The sequence below is a fragment of the Gossypium hirsutum genome, chromosome A08 (assembly GCF_007990345.1).
Source record: "Gossypium hirsutum isolate 1008001.06 chromosome A08, Gossypium_hirsutum_v2.1, whole genome shotgun sequence".
Taxonomy (NCBI): Eukaryota; Viridiplantae; Streptophyta; class Magnoliopsida; order Malvales; family Malvaceae; genus Gossypium; species Gossypium hirsutum.
The window spans coordinates 117,154,763-117,165,726 of NC_053431.1; the positions used below are offsets into that span (position 1 = coordinate 117,154,763).

The 10,964-nt window shown below is 30.5% G+C and overlaps 1 protein-coding gene across 1 annotated transcript; it reads left to right on the forward strand.

The window, feature by feature from the left end:
• The first annotated feature begins 5,629 nt into the window (after positions 1 to 5,629).
• Positions 5,630 to 10,964, forward strand: LOC107926979 (homeobox protein HD1). Its single transcript, XM_016857934.2, has 5 exons — positions 5,630 to 6,596; positions 6,739 to 6,859; positions 9,779 to 9,969; positions 10,098 to 10,229; positions 10,437 to 10,964. The coding sequence occupies exons 1-5, from the start codon at positions 6,282 to 6,284 to the stop codon at positions 10,575 to 10,577; spliced, it is 900 nt and encodes a 299-aa protein (XP_016713423.1). The 5' UTR covers positions 5,630 to 6,281; the 3' UTR covers positions 10,578 to 10,964.

Below are 10,964 nucleotides of genomic sequence, written 5' to 3' on the forward strand. Positions count from 1 at the left end.
CAACCACAGAAGCTGAATACATGGCTGTAACAGAGGCTGTAAAGGAAGCTATTTGGTTACAAGGTATGGTTAAAACCTTGGGATTGGTCCAGGAGCATATTAATGTGTATTGTGATAGTCAAAGTGCTATTCATTTAGCAAAGAATCAAGTCTATCATGCACGTACAAAGCATATCGATGTACGTTTCCACTTTGTGCGGAAAATTATTGATGAGGGGAAAATTCACCTTCAGAAGATTAAGACTGCAGATAATCCCGCAGATATGATGACCAAGGTGGTAACAACAATCAAGTTCGAACATTGTTTGAACTTGATCAATATTCTGCATGTTTAACAGTTGAAGAAGGCACTATCAAGTGTTGTTGACAAAGGCAGAGAGAATTGTGTGAAGATAAGATTACTCGAATCAAATCTTCAAGGTGGAGATTATTGGGAATTATCCATATTTATGGAAAATCAAAGATATGGGTATCAAATAATAGAAAGTCAAAGATATGGGTATCAAATATTGGAAAGTCAAAGATATGGGTATCAAATAATAGAAAGTCAAAGATATGGGTATCGAGATATTGGCATAATAAAATCTGAGATATTTGCAATATATGGTCCCTAATTGTAAAGTGACTTTGCAAGTTGATCCCTGAACCTCAACTATAAATAGGCATAACCATCTCTCATTCTGTATCTCAAACTTGCCATTCTCTACTTAAGGCATTGTTTTCTCTCTCTCTCTTTGTAAATTCTCACTTGTATTTTGGAGTGAAATATATTTGGTAGTGCCCGAGGACGTAGGCAAAATTTGCTGAACCTCGTTAAATTCTTGTGTTCTTTATTGTATTATTCTACATGAATTGTGTGTGTGATTGTAGTGATTTATTGTGCTATTAAATTACGATTGAGGGATATTCTGGCTAGGAAAGACCTGGTACTTAAGCGATCCTTGTGATCCACCTCTCTTTCCTGGGAATTGAACTTAGTGTGATTTTTTAGTACAATAATTTTACTCTTTTACACGCTTCCGCACAACATTACCGAACATGTAAGGAGAGATTGGTTGCCCAATGCTAAAGTCAACAACTAGAACTAATTTATTAAAGACATTGAAGTTATCTTTACATTGATGATCAAATTCATAAATCAAACGAAGATTTACCTTTGGCTAGAGTTTTTTCCCATTGATTTTCCTAAAACTTTTAATTATTACTTTCTTCAATCTAAATTTTCAATTTAAATTTAGTTTTAGTTTAATTTTATCTTTAGATTTCATAAAATCCCCTTCCAATTAGTTTTATTGTTTTTGCTTGAAGAAATAAAGTTACTACTAATCTCTGTAGATACGGCCCTACTTGTTGCTTCTACTAATTACTTTTTTTCAAGTAGGTTTTGTTTTTGTATGTCTCAACAACCTACCCAATCGAGTTGGTCGTGACCCGATTCCAAAAAAACTTACAAGCTTAAACCAGTTTTTAGACAAGCCTGCCCCACTCAAATAGTTTGTTTTACTATTCAAAAAATTAATAAAATGTTAAAATATTTTTCATGTTAATATTATATATATTTATAATTACAATTAATTTTAAATTTTGTTATTATTTAAAATGAATTTGGGCTGGATCAGGTCAGCTCGAGATATAAAAATCATTGTCCGATCTCAACAGATGTTGGATTGAGCCTACTAGGCCAGGTGAGCTACCCAACCCATGGCCAGGTCTACCTAAAAATCCATAATGATTGGCACACAAATCCAACTTTGGGTCTTTGAATCTTTTCCTTAGAGTGTTTTGGCGCATCTTTATTGGAACTCATTGGTTTTTCTAAGATTTCTTTTTGTTTAACAAGCATAGTCGGAGTAATACTTTTCTTACTAGTATCAACATAATCAAGGCCTTTATGTCCTAAATCACGTCTACCAACAAAAAGAATCTTGCCTGGTTTCTCACTTCTCGATCTTATCCTTTTCAAGGTAGATTGGGTTGTTGCAAACTCCTTGAGAGCAACATTAAGATTAGCTTCTTTTTCTATTAGCAAGGAGTTTTTTTCTTTTCAAAATCCTTTAAAAGATTGTCATTTTCATGTTTAATTGTAGAATTTTCACTAGTTAATTTTTCATTAACTTTACATACGAGACTCAATTTGTCTAACATGGTCTTGTAAGTCTTCATGAAGTCTTCTATTGATTCTGCATCATTGTCACTATTAGTTGCAACTTCTGTCAGCAATTGGGAAGTAAAAGTAACAAAATTGTTGGTATTGTCTCATTCATCAGCATCTCTATTTTTATATTCACTTGAGGTAACTCTAGAAAACTTCAACATTTTAATAGTTTTTCGCACATTAAGTCTTGGTATGTCCATAGCCTTTGCATTCATGGCATTGAACTTTTTTTCATAACATCTTGGCTGCTATTCATAGTCGAAGATCAGTATTTATATGTATGGATGGCATTATTTAAGTTTCTTTTAAAAATGGCCAATTGTTTGAGAAGTTTACCTACGGTAGCGTCACCTTCAATTGCAATCACGGCTAAAGCTTGAGATGTAATGTTCTTTTCTCTTTTGTTGTTTGCTTTTTTTATTTATCAAGATTCATCTGAAATGTTTGCAAGGATCCGATGAACTCATTAATCTTCATTGAATTAATATCCTTGGCCTTTTCTATCACAGTCACCTAGATTTTGAAACATTTAGGAAATTTTGTACCAACTTAGAATTTAAGTACTCCTCACAAGAGCAAAATTAGATTAGATATATCATATAATTTAACATAAAAACAATAAATTATTTCTTTTATCTGACACTCTCAAAATTTCAAATTTGAATGTTAACGATTGGAGTTGGTGCCTTAATGTGCAGAAATACACACTTGAATTCCTCCAGAATTTCAAGAAATCACAAAAAGTGTATATATGTTATATTTTTGTATTTGTGATTAGGTTTCGTTATATTATTTTTTGGACAGATAAGTATTTAAGTATGACTGTCATATCAATTGTCTATTTACTCATTCATGATTTTAAAAAACCATATGGCGAAAAATTCTAGACACAAATAATCAAGATATTTGTTCATTTTCAGCCTAAAAAATAACTATAACTATAACTTAAAAACTAGATGTGTTATATGATCATTCAAAGAAAAGCTATATATTAAGTTTGAAAACTAAAATTTCAAATAACTTGGAAACAGCTCCATTTCTCTAATTAAACTCCCTAAAATGATGGTTGGTTGTTAATAATTTTTAATGTATGTTATCTAATAAAATAATTATATAATATCCCTGAATTCTTTTTTGCATAGTTGATCAATGATATTAGACTTGCGAATCCATATATGATTAATGAATTAAATATTTACTTCATCAATTGCTTGCTCAGCAAAACATTTCCACCAAAAACACAAGCAAACCTACAATGTTTTGCATTTCCTAGTTTTTAAATTGCTTCAAATCAACTCCATCACCACACTCCACCATATTATTATTGCATTGCTTCCGAACGAATTTTGATGTCTGAGTGCAAATGATTTTTACTATTTTATTAATTTCATTTTTCAAACAGGCGAATAGGAAAGGAAGAGGGTATAATAACACATTTCTTTTTAAATCTAACCCTTAAATAACATCATAATTGTATTTTTCTTTGTTTCAGTAGGTTAGATTATTTTGTAGACAAGTATTTTCACTCGTGTTTTTTTTTTTTTTGAGTTAATTGAAGCTATTATCCCATTTGTCCCTATCTTTAAAAAAAATAGACATACCTGACACTAAGAAATATGAAATATATTTTTAGAATATAAAAAAGCAGGTTTTTAAAATGGAATGAAACATACATCCATTTTTTTTTAAATAATCATAGAATAAAAGATAAAATATTTATTAAAAAAAAACTGAAAAGCATGCACCAGCAAAAGGTCGAAATACTGACTACTGACAGCTCAATCCTCAGCCGACTTTCTTAAATAACAAAAAGGATTAAGTTAATTAAAAAACTTGGTGAGTGACTTTATCATTAGCTCTGTTTGGCGAACATAAATCGATTATTTTTAAACAAAAAACTTAATTTCTTTTTCAAAATAAATAATATTTTATATATTTTTACAAGTTATTTCCAGTAAAACATACTTAATCTTACTATTATTTTACATTTTCCTCTTTTATTTTTCTAATTTTAAATAAGAGTTTAAAGATTTTGTGTATATAATTGAAAAATTAGGTGGAGATTAAAGTAGTACTTAAAGTTTGCTGTTAAAGAAATGAAGTGAAATATTTCAGAACATTCTTTCATTGGGATGTTGAATTAATATCTCAAAACATCAAATTACTGTTGCGTCTGGGGATATATATAGATAGACTTGTTAATCTAAAACTATAAGGTAATAAATATAACTTTGTTATTATAAATGTTCTACGTTTACAATTTCATATTAGTAGTATGAAAAAAAAAATTATGGTTTTCACTGTATTAGGTATGACCTGAATTTGAGTCGCACCAGTCACATTACCGTTAAGATTTTGTTCTTCTCTTATAATTAAAAAAAAGTATCTTCAATTTTGATAATATTTAGGGTATATTTTTTCAGGGTAAGTTTTGTAATTCCAAAAATGGTAATTAATATTAAAAAACAAAAGAAAATATATTAAGAATTTTCTTTTTTAGAAATAATATTTGAAGTATTGGTAATGCATAAGTTTCATGCATTATCAGTGAATAATAACATAACACGTTATCATTAAATTAAACAAAAAAAATTATAGAGAACTTGTATATAAATACTAATAATTTTATTTAAACATAATTAAATATTAATCGTTACTATTATAAATAAATATTAGTAACTCTCGAAATTAGAATCTAGAATTTTAAAGTTTAGGGTCTTGAGTTGGATCTAGGATCTCGGATCTCGGATCTCGGAATTAGGTTTTAAGGTTTTAACATTTATTTATAATTAATTATTATTTAATTATTTTTAAATAAAATTATTAGTATTTATTTATAAGCACTCCATTATTCTTTATTTTATTTGATGATAAAATATAATGTTATTAGGAGACTTATGTATCAAATATTCTTCTTCTTTTTATGGATTTATAGGTGCCCCATCTTGACTTTTATAATCGTGATAAAGAAAAATATAAATGTATTTTTTTTATGTTCTACAGAAAATGTGTCATAGATAACATTCATACAAACTTCAAATGTTGAGGTTTGCTAATTTGGTAGATATAAATTTTTCGATTTTTACTAATCATCTGTATATAAATGATTAAAATGTTCACTTCTAGGCCAATGATTTAAATGTAATGTTTTACTTCATTATCCAATTAGGTTAACTTTATAGTTTTCAAAATATATAAAAATAAAAATATGAAAAATTAAAGTAAAGAGACGTAATTAATTTGTTAACTTTTATAAAGGTATGAAATATAAAAATTAAACATTTCTATGATGATATATGGAATGATTTTTCGGTAATTAGAAAACTTGAATTAACAAAGAGATTTTCAAGCTCAATTACTAATTAAATGATGCTCCAAACTCCAATCAAACTAAACTAAACCAAACCAAACCAAACCAAACCAAACTTGGCACTTGCTTATTTACAATTAGATATTTCTAAAATAAGGGGAAAAAAGAAAGAAAATCCCAAATCAGCATTTAAAAAAAAATATATTTATAATATATAGGGAAAAAGGAAGAAGAAAAAGCAAAGAAATTGTCAGGGTAAAGAAACAGCTTTATTAATATGTTGGCTTTGCTTTATCTGATCTCTCTTCTTCCAAACAGCCTTTCATAGTAATGATTCCATAGCCTTCTCCCTCCCTTCATCTTTTTCTCTGATAAAAAATCTTCTTCCAAAAACTTTGAAAACTCCCCCCACATATATATTAGTACATGCTGCTTTGATTATTTTCATGCTTTTGCTTCTTCGGCTTTCTCTGTGTATGTAAAAGTAAAAGAACACCCTGCAACATATATAGCAGTGGAGGGTGCAGAAAATCTTGTCTCAGATCCCGATATACTCACACCATTAACCTCATATAAACATTATTTCTCTTTCTTCCAAAAAGAACACACACACACACTCCACAATATAGGCTCTGATCACCTTACTTCGCTCTCAGCTTTCAACTACAAGGGTCTTTCTTTGTGGTCCTTAACTACTTGATTTATGATCATTTCTATATACATATATCAATACCAACTTTTTTCCTTTCTTTACTCCCTTTTTCAGTTTTCCTCTAATACGTTATTTATATATAGAGGGGGTTGTGGTTCCGAGAAATGCAAGAACCAGGGTTAGCTATGATGAGTAGTGGTGGTGGGAGTGGTGGAATTGGAGGGTTAAGCAGCGGAGAAGTGTCGGTTTCCGGTGAGCAGAACCGACAGCTGAAGGCTGAGATAGCTGTTCATCCGCTATATGAGCAGCTATTAGCAGCTCATGTTTCTTGTCTCCGTGTTGCAACGCCAATCGATCAGTTGCCTTTGATTGACGCACAGTTAGCACAATCTCATAACCTTCTTAGATCTTATGCTTCACAGCATCAACATGGTCATTCTCTATCACCCCATGAAAGACAGGAGCTCGACAACTTCTTGGTCAGTTCCTCTTCTTCTTTCTTAGTTTCGTTTGTCTGATTCCAGATCATGTTTGTTTTGTCTTTTGTTTTTGTTTTTGTTTTTCGAAATGGGAAAGTGCTTTTGTTGTTTATGATGGGGTTTTATCTTTTGTTTGGTGCAGGCACAATATTTGATAGTTCTGTGTACTTTCAAAGAACAGCTTCAACAACATGTCAGAGTCCATGCCGTTGAAGTTGTCATGGCTTGCCGTGAAATCGAAAATAACTTGCAAGCTCTTACTGGTTTGTCCCCTCTCCCAAAATTATCGACCTGCTTAATTGATAATTGATTAAACATTATATGCTATATGTAATCGTAATTGATTAAATTGATGATCTTTCTTTCAATTCCAATGACATATTAGTTCATAGAATCATATAAACAATACTAACACATCACCCTCATTAGCTGGTTTTGGATAGAATCAAACCTTTTTCCTTTATTTGTTTGTTTGAAGATAATAATTAATAATGCTTCCTTTCTCTTCTTGTTTTGATGCGGTTGGTACCGGGAAAGATAAGGTTTAATGTTAGGTATTTGCAACACGAAAGAAAAGGATTCGTAGCAATTCACCAAGACTGAAAGGTCATTGTTAGATCTGTGATCAAAATGATACAATAAAAAAACATATTTGCAAGTCACAACTGTAATTGAAACCTTAACTATAGATATTTAGGTTTCTTGCAAGCATGAGAGTCCCTAACCAGAAGTGGGTGGTGTAGGACCGACACATAATATATATATGTAGGTTACAGTTAGGGCGGCTGCGGAAGGGGTAGTTAGTTTGGTGGAAGATGGCACCCTCACCGTACACAACAATTGATTCCAAGGTTGCATATACACGAATATTTGGATTCTTAGGTTGCTATTATTCCCTTCATAATTTCCTCCATGGCCTTTTAGTTTTCTAAATATATATAAAATATGCGCTATTGGTTTCCATGGAGCCAATCAGAATAATTCAAGTATAAAATATGATTTCATTGTGATAATATTTCTTATATTATTTGCTGTTTCTTTTCTTAAATTTGCTGCCTCTTTCCTGAAGCTAATCTAATATAACCTAACTCTACCTTGTTTAGAGACGTGAAGCTGCTAAAATTTACAAGAAAAGAAAAATAGAAAAATTAATATTTAATACCTCACTAAGTTGCTTTAATTTTTTTGGGTACAATAAAACATAAGTGCTGAAGACAGAAAAATAAATGCACAAATATATGTATATATGGTAAAACTATCCATCCGTATATAAAAAAAAAATAGTAACAGAGAATGTAGAAAAAGGAGTTTAGTCATTTGGTTTGAGATAAAAAAGGAAATTATTGGTTTGGTGGTAAATTATGTTGTTTTAGGGTTTGGGGAAAGCTGATTCATAAGACCTTTCTGACAAATGGCGTCTAAAAGCAGAAGCATTCACCAGTTCGTTTTCCCGATTCGTGTACAAAATTGTAATGAAGGGAGTCTAGTTATTAGCCGCTACCAATCACAAGTACATACATGTTCTAAACAACTTTTGCATTACTTTGGGACACTACATTTAATAATGTCAACTTTGATGTATATATAAGCCAAAATAAAAATATTTTTGTTTGCACCTTTAGATGGTTTGGGTATGTTTGCTGCTTTTCCTTCTTCTTGAAACCTTCCATAATAGTTTAAATATGCATTAATATGACCTGTTAGCTCTAACTACCATACATATATTTTTAAAAATGTTCGTATCATTAAATCAATCACAAATCTTTGAATCCTTTTATATATATGAAAATAATAAGATAATTAATTTCAGTAAATCTTTTATTTATATATATAACATGTGTGGAATGTGGATAAGAAAAGCGAAGGCTGAATCATGGTGTTAGGGGATCATGTCACGTTTAATTAAATTAATATATATATAAAGTTGATAAAAATGTAATTTTATGAATGGTCTTGTGATAAAAGGTACATCATGTTATGATGGGATCTACCTAGCTATTACCTGTAGGAAAGGACTAATCTTTTTGTTGCCTCATTTAATATAAGTGGGACAATTGTCCTCTCAAATAATATACATGCTTGGGCTCAAAGTTAAATAAGTTGTAATTTAAACAAAGTGTAGTTGGAATCTTTTGACTTTATTATATAATAATTATTTGTGTAATTTGAATAAACACATGTCTTGTTTTCTGTTCATTTTAAGAGAATTTTGTTATATAGAGGTTAAATATTTTTACATAATGAAATTTATGATAAAACTAATATATAAAAGTTTTGGGAATGCAATATAATTGGAGAAATATATGATTTGGTGGTATCTAAGGAAAGAAAAACCTTTTGATTTATGGGTATAATGTCTATTTGCTAGTTGGATTAGCTTGATTTTTTTAGGCATTTAAGAAAAATGTATATTCATGCCGTATATCTAAATTTGTGATTTGATTTAGCATCACATATGTTTTTTCTTTGCACAAAACTTATACATTTGATTTAGTATAATTTATTTCATAATTAAATCACATTTTAGTGACGGGCTATTGAATAATTTTAGATAAAGAAACATATCCATTTATATCAACACAAATGTTTGTAAAATTACTTTAAACTTTCTATGCACGTAATTCATCAAAGAAATTTGATTTGCAATTTGTTTTTTTTTAATTAAATTTTAATGAATCACCTTCATTTATGTTTTACTTTAATTAAGTTAGGTACTTTTTCCTTGAATAAATGAAGGTTTATTATTTTCTTTATTTTCAATGGAATTTTACAAAAAAAAATGTTTAAGTATATGTTTTGATTCATTTAAAATTTTTACATATTAATCATGGATATATTTTATCATTGCTTAGGAATTTTTTTTAATTTCTTTTAATAGTGAATCAAATGAATTTTCATGAACAATTTAAAAAAAAAAAACTTTTATGGTATTTGGAAATTGAAATCTCATGGAAAAAGAAAAAAATTAATGGTTAAAAAATATGTCATTGGAACAAACCTACTCTGTAGTAATCTGATAGGGGCCCAATAAAAATGACATTGATATTACAGCCCAGCAATGATTTCAACTGCAAGACATTGGTTGCAAAACGTAACCTTGTCTATTTGACATTGTGTTGGAACTGAGTTTTTTTTTTTCCTCCTTTTTTAAACTTAACTAATTTCTTCGTTTTGTTGTTCAGGAGTCACATTGGGTGAAGGAACAGGTGCAACAATGTCAGATGATGAGGATGATATGCAGATGGACTTCTCTTTGGATCAATCCGGCACCGATGGGCATGATTTAATGGGTTTTGGTCCCTTGATTCCTACTGAATCCGAAAGATCTTTGATGGAGAGGGTTCGCCAGGAGCTCAAGATTGAATTGAAACAGGTGATTTCTTGTTTTTTCATGCAGGCAAAGTGAAACGGGTGTAGTGTTTGTTGCTGATTAATCATTTATAATTTGATGATAATCAAGCAATAAAACAGTAACACAATTTGCAATGTCTGTATATACAGGGTTTTAAATCTAGAATCGAAGATGTGAGGGAGGAAATTTTACGGAAAAGAAGGGCTGGGAAATTACCAGGTGACACAACTACGGTGCTAAAGAACTGGTGGCAACAACACTCAAAGTGGCCATACCCAACTGTAAGCAATTAACTTCAACTTCCAATGCCCTATTGAGATGGTCGTTTCATTTTGATCGACACAACACGAATCATTAATCTTATTTGATGTTCACTTTTGCCATTATATGGCTGCCTGGTATAAGACAAACCACTTCAAATGATCACTAATGATAATTTGATTTAATTTCTATTTAATGTCCATATGGTTTTATGCTGACAATTACAGGAAGATGATAAGGCCAAACTTGTGGAGGAAACAGGATTGCAGCTAAAGCAAATCAACAACTGGTTCATCAACCAGAGGAAGCGTAACTGGCATAGCAACTCTCAATCTGTCACCTCTTTAAAGTCGAAGCGAAAACGGTAGAGGTGAATAAATTCAATAAGAAATGGAGAAGAAGAAAGTTTGAGCATGTTGATGTCAACTTCTTGCGGTAAATAGCTGTGGGCTAACATTTTGTGAAGGTAATGTGGGAAGTTAGGTGGTTTCAAGAAACCTAAGTACATAGATTGAGTTTTATATGGCTTACATGTTGTGAAGTGTGTAGATTGGATTCGAGTTTCTAACAAAGTAAACATACTACCTATCAGACCCCATTATCTTGTGAAGTATGTCTCTAATTTCTAATATTCGCTTATGGAAAATTTACTAGTTGTGATGTGATGTGATGTGAGCCAGTGCTACGATTCATGATTGAATCTTGTGTAGTCTCCCATCCATATATATCTATCCTTTCATCATTTGGTTCGCACA

Bases quoted from the DNA above. Each gene is read 5' to 3' on its own strand.
- LOC107926979 (XM_016857934.2), top strand. From the start codon at position 6,282: ATGCAAGAACCAGGGTTAGCTATGATGAGTAGTGGTGGTGGGAGTGGT. The intron at 6,597-6,738 runs GTCAGTTCCTCT...TGTTTGGTGCAG, and splicing joins AGGAGCTCGACAACTTCTTG to GCACAATATTTGATAGTTCT. The intron at 10,230-10,436 runs GTAAGCAATTAA...TGACAATTACAG, and splicing joins CAAAGTGGCCATACCCAACT to GAAGATGATAAGGCCAAACT.